The 17,875-nt window shown below is 36.4% G+C and overlaps 2 protein-coding genes across 3 annotated transcripts; one reads left to right on the top strand and one right to left on the bottom strand.

Moving 5' to 3' along the window:
• Window positions 1-619: 619 nt before the first annotated feature.
• LOC117323837 (EH domain-containing protein 3-like) lies at window positions 620-10,040 on the bottom strand. The gene is made up of 2 exons (XM_033879318.1): window positions 9,019-10,040; window positions 620-3,356 (listed from the first exon to the last, which is right to left on the bottom strand). Exons 1-2 carry the CDS (start codon window positions 9,931-9,933, stop codon window positions 2,661-2,663), a joined length of 1,611 nt encoding a protein of 536 aa, XP_033735209.1. The 5' UTR covers window positions 9,934-10,040; the 3' UTR covers window positions 620-2,660.
• A 116-nt stretch (window positions 10,041-10,156) lies between these two features.
• Window positions 10,157-16,589, top strand: LOC117323838 (protein yippee-like 5). 2 transcript variants are annotated; one of them, XM_033879319.1, is made up of 3 exons: window positions 10,157-10,359; window positions 11,343-11,461; window positions 13,717-16,589. In XM_033879319.1, exons 2-3 carry the CDS (start codon window positions 11,353-11,355, stop codon window positions 13,968-13,970), a joined length of 363 nt encoding a protein of 120 aa, XP_033735210.1. In that variant the 5' UTR covers window positions 10,157-10,359; window positions 11,343-11,352; the 3' UTR covers window positions 13,971-16,589. The 2 variants fall into 2 exon arrangements, with proteins under 2 accessions (XP_033735210.1, XP_033735212.1); XM_033879321.1 differs by lacking the exon at window positions 10,157-10,359 and adding an exon at window positions 10,374-10,524.
• Window positions 16,590-17,875: the final 1,286 nt, after the last annotated feature.

The raw sequence follows: 17,875 nt of genomic DNA, 5'->3' as shown, positions 1-17,875 counted from the left end.
AACTTAATACTTCTTTAGACCACTTCATGCTACCATCCTACCATCCTACCATCCTACCACCATCCTACCATCCTACCATGGTAGTATTTTAACTGGTCACTGTAACAGCCATAATGTGGGGCACATAAACAGTCTGTCTACTTGGCAGTGTTTAGACATCTGCGGTCTGTGATGTGATGTCATGACCATTCAAAAAGTGGTACAAATGGGGAACCTGATTGCCAACAAAATGTGATTGATAAAATCCAAGAGATCTGAATTGTTAGTCATTATAAGACATTAATGTACTCTATATCCAACATCCCAAACTGAAAAATATAATTTTCCATCTAAAAAACTAAAACAAAATCTGCTTATTCATTATATTAAATGATCTAAATTATCTAATTAAATAATAAAAGAATCCTAAATAAATATGGATACATCTGCGATTGGTAGAAATGTTATCAAACAAGATGCATGCATATGTGATACCCATGAAATACATGTAGGTAGTATATACAATAACTGTAACATAATAAACTTTATAGGCTTCAAAATAGTATAGGTTACAAATACTCATGGTTTATATATGACTGTATTTTCTATTAAATATATCAACAGGAAATTTGTGTTCTACAATTTGATATTAATGTGTTTATATTCTATTTACTGTACATTTTTACTTGTGTGGACCTCATCACCATGTCTAAACATCCGATATCCAGTATTTACAGTTCTCAACATATAATTACACAAACAACTTACCACCAGAAAGCAATCACACCTCTAGTCTATACACTCAACACTGATGTCACTAGCGGAGAACTACACTTCTTCTACTAGCAAACGACCACACATTGACCAAAGTGACCACAGTTACCACTATATATTGACCATTATAGACTGCAAGTTCATGCATTGACCAGTGATGACCACAGTCAGTTGTTATACCTTGTCCAAAAACTGATACCTTAATGAGACTCTAGAGTCCATTGATCATGACTGGTGAAGACCAAACTGCTGCTGCCGTATCAAAGCTCTAGGATGAACATATTCTGATGATGTAATACATCACTGTGGGAAGCTTGTAAATCAATGATCCTGTACATCCACACCATATAAACACAGTATCTTCCTTAACCTTTAATTTGTTAGGCTATGAGCTGTGAGGTCTAGAGCCGACCCATATCAACACAAACGATGTAGCCATCACACCACAATTAAACTGTACATCAATCTTAAACAAGCACAATTTTAACACCATGGATGTTTGGTGTAAAAATATATTGTAACAGAAATGCTGAATCTCTAACAAAGACTACTTCTCTCCTGACTATCACCTTTCTGTAACCTCTATATCTCTAAAATACTGGACAATCTCTGACAAAGACTACTTCTCTCCTGACTATCACCTTTCTGTAACCTCTATATCTCTAAAATACTGGACAATCTCTGACAAAGGCTACTTTTCCTGACTGTATAAACTTTCTGTAAACTCTATATTCTATCCCTAACAAACAGGACAACCTCTGACAAAGACTACTTTTCCCGAATGCATCACCTTTCTGTAACTTTTATAATCTATTTCTAACAGACAGGACAATCTCTGACAAAGACTACTTTTCCTGAATGCATCACCTTTCTGTAACCTCTCTATAATCTGTTCATTATGGACATTTATTTATTCATCTGTATGTACCAGGTCACATATGCATGCTACATATACAGTGCTCACAAAATATATGGACTTCCTACATTTAACAATTAATATTTCAATGATAAAATCAGTATACGGTACATATTTAACCTGTAGACAATATGAGCTTAATGTTGAAATGAAAACAAGATTCAGAACCATGCTGATCAAATGAACATAGTAATGAGAATACAATGTTCCTGTACAGGTGTACATGTGAATTAGGATACAATGTTCCTGTACAGGTGTATCAAATAATTGACTAAAAGGAGGCAATAAATGAATAAAATATTCATGTACAATAGGCATCAATGGTATCTTCCTGCATTTTAAATTTCATACAAAGTTTTCTTTCAAGTGAAAATATTAGCTTGTTCTGAGCTACCTAGCTCGTGCCTAGATCACTGTATGCGAGAGTTGGAAATTTATGGCACATTACAATTTGTAACTTTAATAAAAAATAACAAAAAAATAATTTCTTATAATCCTACTCATTGCAAAGTCTTCATTAAAAATAAATTCTTGAAAAGAAAAATAATGGCAATGAATCTTCAAAAATCTCCAATGTAAACATTTATTTGTTTGTACAGTATATGCTGTACCAGGAACATTCCAAATCTATAAAATTACTGTTTACTGGTGTCTATATAATGAGTCTGTCTAGGAATGCCTTTAATCTAAACTACAGGTTTCAGGGAATCGGTTTTTCATAGAACTGTGATGTATTGGTACTCAGTTAAACTATGTTCATTGACGGATATATGACACTGACTATCACACAACATACAGTAACCAGATTCTACATGTAATATACCAACCAACTAGATCTGAGTTGTCTCCCTTGAGCTCTCTTCTGTAAAATAATTTTGCCCAACATGCTTTTCCAATTCTTAATAGAATATGAGATGCCAAACTCTGGTATTGCATGTAAAAAACCTCAGTGTTCAATACAACATGTACATAGTTACAAGATGGCATCATTTTACACAAAGTTAAGTTTTGATGGTGGTACTAAATGTTTTGGAAGTTCTCCAGGTAAATCACTTCCATCTAACTTGACCTTCACTAAGTGGTTAGCTAGTGCCCATTCATCCATGTCCAACATCCCATCCTTGTCAATGTCTGACAACTTCCAGATCTTTCCCAACACTGAATTTGGCAACTTGGATTTCACTAACTCCGACTTGGCAGATGCACCTGTGATTTTACCATCTACAGGATTGAGCTTATCAAACACCTCATCATATTTGTATTTTTCTTGGTTGACCACCCATTCATGATCCCCACGGCCTTCATCAATACCTTCTCCTCGCCCATATCCGAACACACTCTCACTCATGGTGTCGAAGGCTCCCCCCTGCACTCCCGGACCTTTCTGGGCGCTTGCTGCCTCCTCCAAGGGAATCATTTGCATGAGGCGTGCGATGTCCTGGGCGAGCATCTGATCGGCCACCTCTATAAGCTTTGGTTTGAGGACATGGAACTTGGTAAAATCATGGTGCTGAAGCTGTTCCTGCATCCTGGATAGACTGGGAAAGTCTCCCGGAGAGATCTGGTGCTCCCTCTGAAGAGCTGCGTATGTCTCACCCAGACCCTTGATCAGGTCCTTCTTTTTTGTGTCCTTCCCAAACATGGAGGGCATCTCCTTCTTCAGGTGACTGATGATGTAGGCATGCACCTGTAAAAGTAGGAATAGTATATATATTATCATATTTCTAGTGAAACAGACATCTAGGTAGTGAAACAGACATCTAGGTAGTGAAACAGACATCTAGGTAGTGAAACAGACATCTAGGGTAAATGTATGTACATATGCAAATTAATGCAAACACTGAAATCAATATTCATTTACTTTTCTGATAGATATAGAAATAAAATATCAAACTGCAAAAATGCATAATAAATCCTACAACTTTTTCCGATCGTGACAGTTATAATCTTGTCCCTTTAGTTCGACTTGTGTACACACCTGGTATATTTTATATCTATGAAGCAATCATATCTAAATTTAAAATATGCATGAATTGCTGTTGATAGGTAATTGTTTATCTTGATGTTTTAAGGGACTAAAGCAAACAACTGCATAAAGAGAAAATGAAGTGTAGGTCTGTGAATGTGTTTAAAATGTATGTGATGATTCAGGTGTTCACACTATCAAACAGACAATTTGTCTCTATGATCATGTTAGGGTATCAGGCTGTTTATCACTCTGACAGTGAAATGTTGACTGGACTTAGTGGTAACAGTTCTGAACATTTCTGCTAGGGGATTTAGCCCTGTAGTTTGCGATTACATTTGGTCATGGCAAAAGTCTTTTTTTTTTTCTTCCTTCATTTGTGTTTTTAAGCTATAGTATAGAGCTCTGATTGATAAATGTGTTTAATAAAGCAAACTCCAAATATAATCATGTTACTTTCTGCCAAACTATGTAATGTACAAGTAGATATATAGTAGCATATTCCCACAGAAAACAATACTGTCTATGATATTAATTATAGTCTACTGGTATAGGAATATAAATCATATAATACTACTGTATATGACTATCTAATGGCCTAAGTCTGGTCCACAGGACTGTTGTTATATACATCTCATTAGGATGTGGACATTTATAAGACAGTCATACATTGTAGGTATAGTGTGAATAGGCGTTGATTTTTATGGTAATCTTGCAGGTTATATTATCATAACTATACCATCAATCTATCACCTTGGAATCTGGTTGGCCTCTCTGGTCTAAACCAGGTATTGTAGAGTTGCCTCTGTAACAACCACTTTCTCCTATAGACTACCATATACACATTATACAGTACATCACCATGGTTACCTCTTTTGTGTGTTACATGTTTTATGCGATACACATATATATAATAAGTATACATATATATCATACACTGCCAATCATATGCAACATGCAATAAAACCAATTGCAGCATAACAAGAACTAGCTTGATCAGGTTGTTCGAACTTTATCTCAAAGGAATATAAACAATACATTTGTACATGGATACTCATCATATAACTCTACAACAACTTGTCCCAGTCTGCAAATAAATGTCTTCTATGGCTAATCATCTGCTTTTACCTGATCAGGTATCAAAATCCATGTACCAATTAAGGGATATAACTCTCATATCGGGTTGTTGTTATTCTAATGATTATGAAGTCTAGGGTCCGAACTCTATTACCAGTGCCAGTATATTTATATACCCAGAGGTATGTTATGCAGAGTAGCTTGTATAAGATCTGATGAATAAAAATAGGACCAAGAGCAATTATATATAGTTAGATACCTGTAACATGGTATAGTACTCATTGATGAAAAGGCGGCATGCATTTAGGATTTCGGGAAAATCTACATTATGACATCCAATATTGAATTATGTACATTTTCAATACATAGGTCAAGATGTCAATAACTGTAAGATGGCATTGTGTCATGAACTGGAGCATGCCTATCATCAATACGACACAAATTTTGGAGAGTTTGATTGGCTGTGACATTTCTCAACAGATCACATGTATTATGGAAGAAAACAAAGATTGTATTTGCAATTGAATGAGACATTTTTTGTTGTGATGTTCAATGCCCCACCAATTTCTGCTGACTGTGTCACTATAACACCCCAACTCCAATGCAGACAAGTATTTTGGACACTTGAATTCCCAATAAGTAGACATTACATTACACGTACTTAGCATCATTAAGTTTGTGTTGCAGCCCCCAGCTAGCCCTGGCAGAGCTCCAGTAATTACAGGCACTAACATAAGTGTAACACCTGTGACTGCTATAGGCATGTACCTGACTCAAATCAAAGTGTAGTGGACAGGTGTATTCATTAGTCTGACTATACATATACCCATTGGTCCACTATAGCCCTCACAGGCTCATCATCATGACATGTACATTATAATTAGGACCATTGAACATTTTTATAACAACTATTTACATTGGTAGTGAAATTTCCAGACAAAGTTATAAACTATAGTGATGTTAACATTACTGACCATGTACCCTTCAAATAAAACGTAGGTCAACCATTTGGATATTAAGGTGTAAGCTTAGGGTATGGGACAGGATGGGGAGGTCTGCATGATCAGCCTTGGAAATTTTATAAAGGTACAGATAAGGATCAATGCATGTATAGCCACAACCTAGTGATCATGATGGATTAGGGGCAGATATGACCTATATATGCATATAGGGTAGACCCGGGTACAGACTAAGGCTCAGGTCCTAGGGATGTGGGAGTACTGCAGGGAAGGGGTACCGGTATTGCATGAGGGCAAAAGAGAGCATTTGAAGGGGTGTGATCAAGGGTATAGCCTCGTGAAGGGGGTGGTGGCTAAGGGTACAGCTAGCCTCAGGATGCGGTACAGCCAAGGGTTTAGCTTCACTATGGGGTGTGGCAAGAGTTCAGCCTTGCGAAAGAGTGTGGCTAAGTCTACAGCCTTGGGAAGGAGTGTGGTTAAGGACATAGCTTTTGGAAAGGGTGTGGCAAGGGTTAAAAGCCTAAGTGTTGGCATGGTGTGTGACAAGGGTATGCATATATAGCTTTGGGAAAGGGTGCGGCCAAGGGTTAAAAGCCTAGGGTTGGTGTGTGACAAGGGTAATCCTAGGGTTGGTGTGTGACAAGGGTAAACCTAGGGTTGGTGTGTGACAACGGTAAAGCCTAGGGTTTGTGTGTGACAAGGGTAAACCTAGGGTTGGTGTGTGACAAGGGTAAACCTAGGGTTGGTGTGTGACAACGGTAAAGCCTAGGGTTTGTGTGTGACAAGGGTTAAAAGCCTAGGGTTGATGTGTGACAAGGGTAAAGCCTAAGGTTGGTGTGTGACAAGGGTAAACCTAGGGTTGGTGTGTGACAAGGGTCAAAAGCCTAGGGTTGGTGTGTGGCAAGGGTAAACATAGGTTTGGTGTGTGTCAAGGGTAAAGCCTAGGGTTGGTGTGTGATGGTCAAAAGCCTAGGGTTGAGTAGGGGGTGCTTCATGTTCATCAGTACAATGTTTTATACTACAGTATATTACTTATTATTAAACCGATAAATAAAATTATCTTATCAAACTGACAAATACATGTAAAGTTGTATCATCAAACTGATAAATAAAATTAGATTATTAACACATGTACAAAAACAATGGAATAGATACATACTTCCTGAATTATTTCATGTTGTTTACATCATCACTTGTTTATTTTAAGTGAATGTTTTAGCTAATGGCTTGCAAGCCTGACCCAGACACATGAGTGGCAGTTTTCACTGTAATCCGACACCAGGCCCTGAACTTGTTGTAGACCCTTGGTTTTTATCAGTATTCAAGACACAACAAGTACATGCAAAAATGTTTTCTCATCACCAACTTGTACAACTTTCACACACAAACTTATTCTATCTAGGGTAATATATATACCATATATATAATATTGGCTTAGGCAGAATTCAAGCTTCAGAAAAACTAAAGATTATACATAAACTCTCAAATCATTGTAAAGGTTTCTATCTCATCTCTAAATTTGTACCCACCCAAGATCTTTTAGGCGAGTCCATGATATGTCATTTTCTTTTGTAGAGTATCTGTAGGTATATATACAGGGGTACATAATCCAGACTTTAGGAATTGATATGCTCAGTCTGTCAGGTAAAGACAAACTTGTTTTCATGACCATGATCAGATGGTAAGGCTCAAAATGTCAGATATTATCAATATATATATTTCCTATGTATACATTTGGATCAGAGTGAATCCAGGCTGAATTTAGTAAGCACACATATTTTCTTACTTATGAATTCAGTTTATCAATAAGAGAAATCTAAAGCATTATTGTACTTAAAATGGTATCATTTGGACATGTTCAAATACTCACAACATTCAAACCTTACTAAAACATTTACAGAACCACCAAGATGTTTCATGAATAAGCTTAAGAATGTCAGTGATCATATATATATGTCATCCCTGATGCAGTACTCATTAGTATTAAGCAGAGAAAAAAATAATTTTACCACCCGACAGGATGGATATTGATTAACTCAGTAATTAATGTTCATTTAAAGCGCATTTCTAACAGGTGACTTATTATTTAAGATAGAGAAAATGTCACAAAAGACATTTCAGGCTACAATTGGTATCTCCTTGTCAAGTTTACAGGCCATATTTCTTTAAAACAAATTTATCTGTTATGGGAAATTATGCAGTACAGCTTATATGGACTGGGAATCTGAACTTCCACCTTAGAGACTCATAGATATGTATACTCTAACTACTGGAGTCACACTCATTACAAAATGTAGTTTGATTCCTTAAATATATATACTTTTTAATTTTTTTATACCAGTATTTTCAAGTGACAATTATATACTGTATATTATAACCCCACTCCAAGTAGACAGTCTTGATTGTGTGAGATTAATGTATTTTATTTAATCTACATTTCTCTTGTTTTTGTTTTATTAATTTTGACTTTTTTTGTTATCATACATACCTTCAAAAATAACTTTAAATAAAAATTCATAAAACAAGAGGTCCAGAGGGGCTGAATCTCTCACATAGCTAGTAATATGGAATACGGTAACCATAAAAGTGCAAATTCCAATTTTCATGTTGCAATTGACCATAACATGTTAGTGATGTTTCAGGAAATGGTATACATAATTTATAACAAATGTGATATAATTTACTGATGCATCAGGGGAATGATAATGTATACGTATAATGCAGCAATTTGAAGCATGATGGCAGGGCTTTTTCTCAGGGCATTTTGGGACCATCAATGGGCCCCATTAATATTCCCAATTGAAATTATTTCATTCTATAAGCCATTAAAATTACCAAAATTTGCAGTTTACTACTGAAAAATTCACTACCAAAATGAGACAAAAAAGCCCCATCCCAAACTAGTGAGAAAAAGCCCTGTGATGAGAAGCACATTGGTCATGTGTAGTATATACTGCCTTAGATCTGTGACTTGGAATATAGGACACGTTTATGTACGCTTCCCTATGTACCTCCCGGCCAAATATCAGTTTTCAGTTGCTTAAAGTTTTCTAGATGGACAACATATAATGCACCATACAATAATTCACTGGCACTTTGTACCCTTCAAGCTAATAAAAACTGTTTAAAAGACATGTGGAAATAAATCAAAATTTATACTAAAACCCATTCCATTGGGCATTCTCATATCAATTGTAAGTCATCTTGCGAAAACAAGATGGTTGATGTCAAATGGAGTTCTCAACACATAACCCATAATTTATAGCAAAATGTACATGAAAAACTTTGATTATATATAGTTAACATATATATATATATATATACAGTATATGAATACTTGGCTATACCTTTGCTAGTCTAGCTCTCTTGATGAGATCATTCAATTTTCTTAAGGCGGCATATCTTGGCAGGCTTTGGATATCATTGAAAAGGTCTAGTTCTTCTAACTCAAACAATTTACGATTCATGTCAAAATGCAGAGGTTGATCCCAGAAAGACCCAATGTACACTCGAGCAACTTCTGGCGTGCCAAGGACTTTACCCAGAGACCACATAAGCGCTCCATACACTCTCATCAGCTGCTGATGGTCGATCATGTCAGCTTTGTTCAGAACGATGCGTATCTTATCATCGTACCCTTTAATTGCATCAATAGCACGTCTAAATTCATCAGAAATGTCCAGTTTGTGTGCATCAAACAGTAAAATTATCCTGTCAACTCGCTCTGCAAACCATTCCAAAACACCGGCAAAGTCATATCCTCTATCTACTCTATGTTTCTCTCCTGAGAGAATACCAGGAGAATCGACGATTGTAATGCTATTTACAACTGGGTTATTCAACGACGAACACTGGAATCTGTTAAGGAATGCGTTTCCAAACTTTGACAGTGGTCGGAACTGTTTCTTCGGGTCTACAACAAGGGCATTTCCTGGAATTATCCCATCCTGGGCTCCATTCATAACAGCAATAAACCGGTCTGTCGTCGGCTCAGGGCCGATCCTAATTCCAGGAAAATCCTGTTCCAGAAGATACCTGATGAAGGTCGTTTTACCTGTGGAATACTGACCGATGAGGAGCACCATCGGTTTAGCATCAAAATCGGGGTCATCGAGTTGTGGGGAGTGAAAATCATGGAATTTGTAATGTTCTTCAAGTGGAAGTAACTTTTGTCGATATAATTTCTTCAAACCGTCAGAAACGGTTTCATAAACTTCTGGCTCCCTACTCCTACCGTCGTCTCCTGTAAGCCACCGTTTCATCTTGTCTTATCTTTCTTGTCGTATGAGGATAAATATATCTTTGCATCACCTCCCTTCCTGACACACCGAGTAGGGTTGGCCGGAAGATCGTATGACTAATACGTAATGCGCATGTATTGCACAAATAGGAAGTAGAATTCATTTCCCGCGGAATTTCGGAAACACTCTTATTCCTTCATATTGAAGCGATGGGTAAAGTCAGAGAAATGTTTATTTCCCCACGTGACATAAACGTCATGGTATGTTTTGGTTCTTGCCAGCTGACACCCAGGAAACTAGAACATCGAAGAAAAAAGATTTGGATTGTAAATTTCTAAGCATTTCACACGGAAAGGACTAACACCGTCACAATATTTGATATTCTTGCTACAACCGTGCTTGGAAAATAATTGACGTAGAGGTTAGATTAGGCTGCAATCATCTGAGGTGGGCAATGTTTTTGATGAGGTCATTACTGAGTTTCATTCCCATAGGCCCATTACTCACAATACACAATAACATACTTATGCTAATGTATGAAATCCTATGTATGTTTACCTTTGTTTGGATTTCATCATAATTGAAATGACGCATAGAGACTACCTTCAAATGGTATGTTGTTTTTACAAATAGAAATGACAACCTTTCATCTGATGAACAGCTGATGGGGTCGGGTATCGTGACCATACATGTACAGTACGTGTTAACTTCGGTCACGTGTATCCACTTTGTTTATTAGTTTAGAAACGTATACATAATCTTCATATAGTCCCTGGTTATGTATTATAATTCTTATTTATTTGTTAGATTTTGTTTGAAATTTAAAGCTTAGAAATAATTTAGGCTGGGGAAAACCACCAACTTACCAAATTATATTATTCGCAAATTGAGGTTTTGCTCTGTTACTAAAAATAGCAAATATTTCTTTAAATTTAACTTTTTATAAATTTTCGTCCATGTCTTATTGATTTAGTCATGAAACCTCATACAAATGCAAAAATAGACATGATTTACGTTCGAAAGTACCAAAATTGATGCAATACTTCTGCTTGAGTAACATCAATTTTCCAATTATAATAATAAGTAGAAAATGCTTTCAGTTAACATCTTTCTGGAAAATATTATTTACCTTATATCATAGATTGATACGACATTAAATAATATATTGCAACATTACTGTTTAAGTGATTTTTTGCTATTTTAAATAGCAAACCCATATTTTAACTGGCATATAATTATATATAATACACATGTGTTGGTTGATAAAAATGTTTGCAAAGCTGTAATTGAGCGTTCTTGACTACAAACAGCTTTTTGTGCACGTTTCTGTAATTTGTATTGCTATATATGATGCTATAAATAGACTAATTATAGGAAGGCGTCAAATTATTTTTAGTTCAACATGTTTGATGTTCTACTTTCTCATTTAGAAAAACAAAAATGGGGCGTATCTTCCTGAGACACATAGGAGGAACACGCCTATTTTCTTGTGCCAGCTGTGACACATCCCTTACCAACAGGGCAGAACTGATATCCACACGTTTCACAGGTAGGTACCAGCTGGCGCATACAAACATGTCTCCTCAACACAGGTAGGTACCAGGTGTATACAAACACACCTCCTCAACACAGTTAGGTACCAGGTGTACACAAACATACCTCATCAACACAGGTAGGTACCAGGTGTACACAAACACGCCTCCTCAACACAGGTAGGTACCAGGTGTACACAAACACACCTCATCACAGGTAGGTACCAGGTGTACACAAACACACCTCAACACAGGTAGGTACCAGGTGTACACAAACAAACCTCAACACAGGTAGGTACCAGGTGTATACAAACAAACCTCAACACAGGTAGGTACCAGGTGTATACAAACAAACCTCAACACAGGTAGGTACCAGGTGTACACAAACACGCCTCCTCAACACAGGTAGGTACCAGGTGTACACAAACACGCCTCCTCAACACAGGTAGGTACCAGGTGTACACAAACACGCCTCCTCAACACAGGTAGGTACCAGGTGTACACAAACACGCCTCCTCAACACAGGTAGGTACCAGGTGTACACAAACACACCTCCTCAACACAGGTAGGTACCAGGTGTACACAACACACCTCCTCAACACAGGTAGGTACCAGGTGTACACAAACACACCTCAACACAGGTAGGTACCAAGTGTACACAAACACATCTCAACACAGGTAGGTACCAAGTGTACACAAATGCGCCTCCTCAACACAGGTAGGTACCAGGTGTACACAAACACACCTTCTCAACACAAGTAGGTACCAAGTGTACACAAATATGCCTCCTCAACACAGGTAGGTACCAGGTGTACACAAACATGCCTTCTCAACACAAGTAGGTACCAAGTGTACACAAACATGCCTCCTCAACACAGGTAGGTACCAGGCGTTCAAACAAATTTTACATGAGAGTACAAACACAGACCACAGGTACTTGCCTTGTCTGTCAATACACCCAATATGATAGAGTGTATTATGCACAATCTTTAGTTTTTGAAAGATTAAGGTAAGTTAATAAAAAAAAAAATCAACACATCAACTAATCAATGACGTTGATTGCTCAAAAAAATTAATACCTGTTCAGATTTAAATTGAACCAAATGTGTATGAAAATTAGTGGTTATTGTTATTATCTAAACTTATAACAATTAACTCTAGTTGTTTTTTAGGTCATCGAGACGAAGTCCATGGCCAGCTTCATGCGTCATGAAAACAATTTACATTTTTAACTTCTTCTCAATAACCCAGAAGAAAGTTTAAATCTTTAAACAACTTCCTTTCATTAAACAAGATGCCCAGAGCCATGAAATTGGGCCAGTAGCGTGCTGGGATAAGTGGCTACCAATATTCTTTTGGTAAAATTGTTCAAATGAATGTGGACCTTGGCCTCTGAAGGTTACAAGAGTCAAATGTCTTAAAATCTTTGAATGTCTTATTCTTAATAACCGACAGGGTCATGATATTTGGCCAGTAGTATGCTGGGATAAAGGGCTACCAACTTTGTTCAAATCAATGACTTTGACTTACTTTCTATGTCACAGGGATCAAAAGTGTTTTAAATCTTTAAACAACTTCCTCATTAAATAAGAGGCACAGACCCATGATATTAGGACAGTACTAGTACGAAGCATGCTGGGATAAAGGGCTACCAAATGAATGACCTTGACCTACTTTCAATGTCACAGGGGTCAAAAGTTTTAAATCTTTGAACAACTTTTTCTCAATGATCAACAGGCCTAGGGTCATGCTATTTAGCCAGTAGCATACTTGGATGAATAGCTACAAATTATGTTCAAATAAATGACCTTGACCTACCTTCAAGTTCACAGGGTCAAATGGTCAAAGGTCTTAGAATCTGTGAAAGACTTTTTCTCAATAATCATCTGGCCTAGGATCATGATATTTAGCCAGTAGCATGCTGGTCTTTAATAAATGACTTCTTAAAAACCAATAGCCCAGGGTCATGATACTGGGACAGTGGCATGCTTTGATAGCAAACTAAAAAGTTTGTTCAATTGAATGTCCTTGATGTGCCTTCAAGGTCATCACACTGGTCAAATAAGTTTAATTCTTAATTTCAAAACAAAAAACATCAACCATCACTTTGTATTGCAGAACTCAGACTGCTCTTAAAGGCCCATGGGCCACTTGTCTATCATAATATTCTCAAAAGTAAAATGATAACAGTAACAATTCAGTAATAATTTGTGTGGATTGTGTATCTTCATTGCTCCAGTAACTTTACTTATACATTGTACCTTCTCAACAGGAGCAACTGGACGAGCCTTCCTGTTTAACAAGGTTGTAAACCTCAACTATAGCGAGGTACAGGATCGGGTGATGCTGACCGGCCGACACATGGTCCGTGATGTGTCCTGCAAGAATTGCGATGCCAAACTAGGATGGATCTATGAGTTTGCCACAGAAGACAACCAGCGCTACAAGGAAGGTCGAGTTATCCTGGAACGTGCCCTCGTTACGGAGAGTGAGGGATTTGAAGAGCATGTTGGACATGATAGTTGAACTTACTCATCCTTCAGTCTCTGTAAATAACTCATGTCTGTGTGGGATGTATAATGCACAGCAGAATGAAGCCGATCCAGGGGATGTTATTAAAATCCATGATGTTTTTATTGATTGGCCATTTCCATAAAGTTGTCTTGGCGATGTTTTGCTGCTATCATGGTATGGAAGCCCCATCAGTGATTGGTTGGTAGATATGTACAGCTGTACATATAGATCACACCTATTACTAGTGCTTGTACAGGTTCTAACATCACAGGTTAACTTCACAAGGTCAGTGAAGGTCAAAGGTCAGCACTGCTGTCCCTCTGGTGGATAAAGCAGCCCTTTGTCTATTTTCAAGCTGTTTGTAGTTCTAGAGAAATAACTTCTTTCACAAAATGTAACCTTTTTGTAGTGAAGAATATAATTGTGATAGTATCCAGGATTCAAGCTATTGTTTTTGTACCTGAGTGTATGGCTTTTTAGAAGTGGTATTTGAACCTTGTTGATTTGTCGTATTTATTTGATATTTATTTCTCTATTGTATGGTATGGATATTAGATCAAATTCTATCATGTACTAGATCATATCAAAACCATAGATACAAAAATTTAAAAATTCATTTTTGATATTTTTCCAACAAATATTTTTTATAGGGTGTTGGTGATGAGAACCACATGTTGAGATTGTACTCCAGGGTGAACTAAATCTTCTGTAATTCACAACCACATGGGCTTTATCCCTGTAGAAAGTCAAGGTGTAGTGTAGTTTTGTGAAATTAGATAATTAGATAATGATAATAGAGTTCTATATACCACAGTTATATCCAAGCAACAGAGCCATCTCAAAGCAGTTCACAAGTTATTATCTGATGTATCGGTATGGGTCGTGTGATGGGAGAGGATCTTGTATATGATATGACTTTTTATTGGTACTAAATGGGGTCTCTTTATTTCCATGTCAAACGCTGTGCAAAGGACATTTGGATTTCAGTAAAAATATTTCTCCTGAGATGTTAAACCAGCATATTCTGTCAGATTGTCTCAATCTGTACAACTTCATTGATTAGAGGGATCAAGCTAGATTTGAGGTAAATGAGCTTTTTGGGAAATTTGACCTTAGAAAAGTATTTCTTGTGATTCTTATGAAGTTGTTATATATGATTAGAAATGTGTTTATTTTTTTAAGAATTTACCATTTTCCGAAAGAAATTAGGATGAAGATTTTGATCAAAACAGAAAAGGGAAACTTGTCAAAATTGGAGAATCTTCAAAATAAAATTCTGATATTAAGAAGAAATCGCCCTTCACACATGTACAAGGCTAGGTATATATGGCCTAGATTAATTAATCTCTGTCACAATGTTGTGTTTATTCTTTCTTTCACCCAACATCAGTTGAGAAGTAAGTTTTTCTGTGTAAATTGTGTACAGAAACATTGTGATTTAAAGCTAGATATATCATAATGTGATATGTAGTTTTACTGGATAATAATGCAGTATTCTGTACTACTTTTATTAAAAAACAAATTGTTGAATTATTGTTCTTTGACATTTTAAAATTTTAGAATTAATGTTTTAATTAGCATAGTACTTACTTGTACCCATATGGTACTTAATCGTAGAGATAATAGAGTTACAGTTGATATTTATTGCCTTTTACCTTATAATTAAACATCAAACTGAAATATAACAATCAGTGCTATTTATAATGGTTAACAATGTTGAAGGGTGATTTCCGGAAAATACAGGTTTTGTAACATGAGAAGGTAATCAATCCCTTTAAAGAACCAGACAAAACTCCTACAAAATTGTCAGTTGCATTCATAACTAATGCTATATTGTACTGATAATTTACAATGATTGTCTCCCTTGTCATGGATTGTGGCGGTTTGGAATGTTTGACTTTTGAATATATTGTTTCAGTATAATCTCTTATCAATTGTTACATTCAACTGTCGACTTTTGTGGTTGTAGCTATAAATTTGTTGTACTGTCATAGATATATTGGATATAATTTTAAAGTAAACCATTTTCTACCTTTTTCCCTGGATCTCCCATCTGATATAGTAGTCAGATCAATGTCCATGGTTTTATCATCGATTCATATGTCCTTAACAAGCTGTTGTTAATGCTATGGCTGTAAAAGTACTGGAGAGATCTTTTAACCCATGGTCTGCAGTTTCATGCATAGTGAAATTTTAGGAGTGATTGGAATCACTTTTCTTCAGAAATAATTCACAGGTCCTTTTCTCAAATTTTCCACATTTTACCGTGCTGTCCAGAAACAGGATGACAATTATATATTGAGCTATAAACTATTATTTGTTATATCTCAGAAAGTACATGTACAAAAAGGATATAAATTTTGCTCACTCATATTGTCAATAGAACATTTAATTTGGTGAAAGAACAAAGAACTTTTTATATAAATCCAGCAAAGGTCTAGCTTCAGAGAAAAGAGGAGAAATATGTCTACATGTATAGAACCAATGAAGATAGTACAATGGTCGGTACCAGTAATATCTGTCTTGTTATATAATGTCAAACTGGAAGGCATATGATGCATGTAGATCACAATCCTTAAACAAAGTTAGAAAGTACAGATATGTATTGAAATAAAAATCTACACCCCAGAAGATGTCTTACAGTATTCTATTGCACCACAGAAAATACCCTACAACTGTCTCTCTGTCCGTTTGTCTGTCCACTTGATCTTTTTGCATATTAAAAAGAAGTATATCTGCTTTACATGCAGAGGTTCAGCTGACGTGTGACATCAATTTACAGACATTGTGAAATTGATTGACCAATGGCCCAAGGTTATTCGATCAAAAAACATTTGATGACTAGAAGCAAATTTCATTGGAATGGGGAAAGAAGTCAAAGAAAAAAATGTAGAAACCTGATAAGATCATTAGTTCAAGGCCACAGGTCATCAGTCATTGCTAAATGTTGTTTCTCAACACGTAAACAATTTGACATGATTCAAGCGAATTAAATAATTCAATAGTTGGATTGAATAGTGGTAGATTAACCTGTACTTGAGTTCTTATATGGAAAAAAATACAATTGGATTATTGGAACATAGACATGTATACTGAAACCAGAGTTATCTCTCTTTATTAGGAGAATGAAGTGTTAACTAGATGCTGATAGCTCAACCACTGAAAGATTCTTTAATGTTATGTTTATAAAACTGCAATTACTGTTACTTGTAAACATCTGAGAAGAGAATCCTGCTGCTCTGTTATGAGAAGATCAAGACTTGCTGCTCTGTTATGAGAAGATCAAGACTTGCTGCTCTGTTATGAGAAGATCAAGACTTGCTGCTCTGTTATGAGAAGATCAAGACGTGCTGCTCTGTTATGAGAAGATCAAGACTTGCTGCTCTGTTCTGAAAGCAGACATATTGCTATGCTGTGAAATGAGAATTTCCAGTTGCTACTATTGTTGGGAGAAGAAAAACATGTTGCTATGGTGTGAGATGGGACTCTTGTTGCTATGTAATGAAATGAGATCCCTGTTGCTGTGCTATGAAATGAGATCCCTGTTGCTATGCTATGAAATGAGATCCCTGTTGCTGTGCTATGAAATGTGATCCCTGTTGCTATGCTATGAAATGAGATCCCTGTTGCTGTGCTATGAAATGAGATCCTTGTTACTATGCTATGAAATGAGATCCCTGTTGCTGTGCTATGAAATGAGATCCTTGTTGCTGTGCTATGAAATGAGATCCCTGTTGCTGTGCTATAAAATGAGATCCCCGTTGCTTTGCTATGAAATGAGATCCCTGTTGCTGTGCTATGAAATGAGATCCCTGTTGCTGTGCTATGAAATGAGATCCCTGTTGCTATGCTATGAAATGAGATCCCTGTTGCTGAGCTATGAAATGAGATCCCTGTTGCTATGCTATGAAATGAGA

This window comes from Pecten maximus, chromosome 3 (genome assembly GCF_902652985.1).
Source record: "Pecten maximus chromosome 3, xPecMax1.1, whole genome shotgun sequence".
Classification (NCBI taxonomy): Eukaryota; Metazoa; Mollusca; class Bivalvia; order Pectinida; family Pectinidae; genus Pecten; species Pecten maximus.
This window is presented reverse-complemented; position numbering and strand designations above follow the sequence as displayed.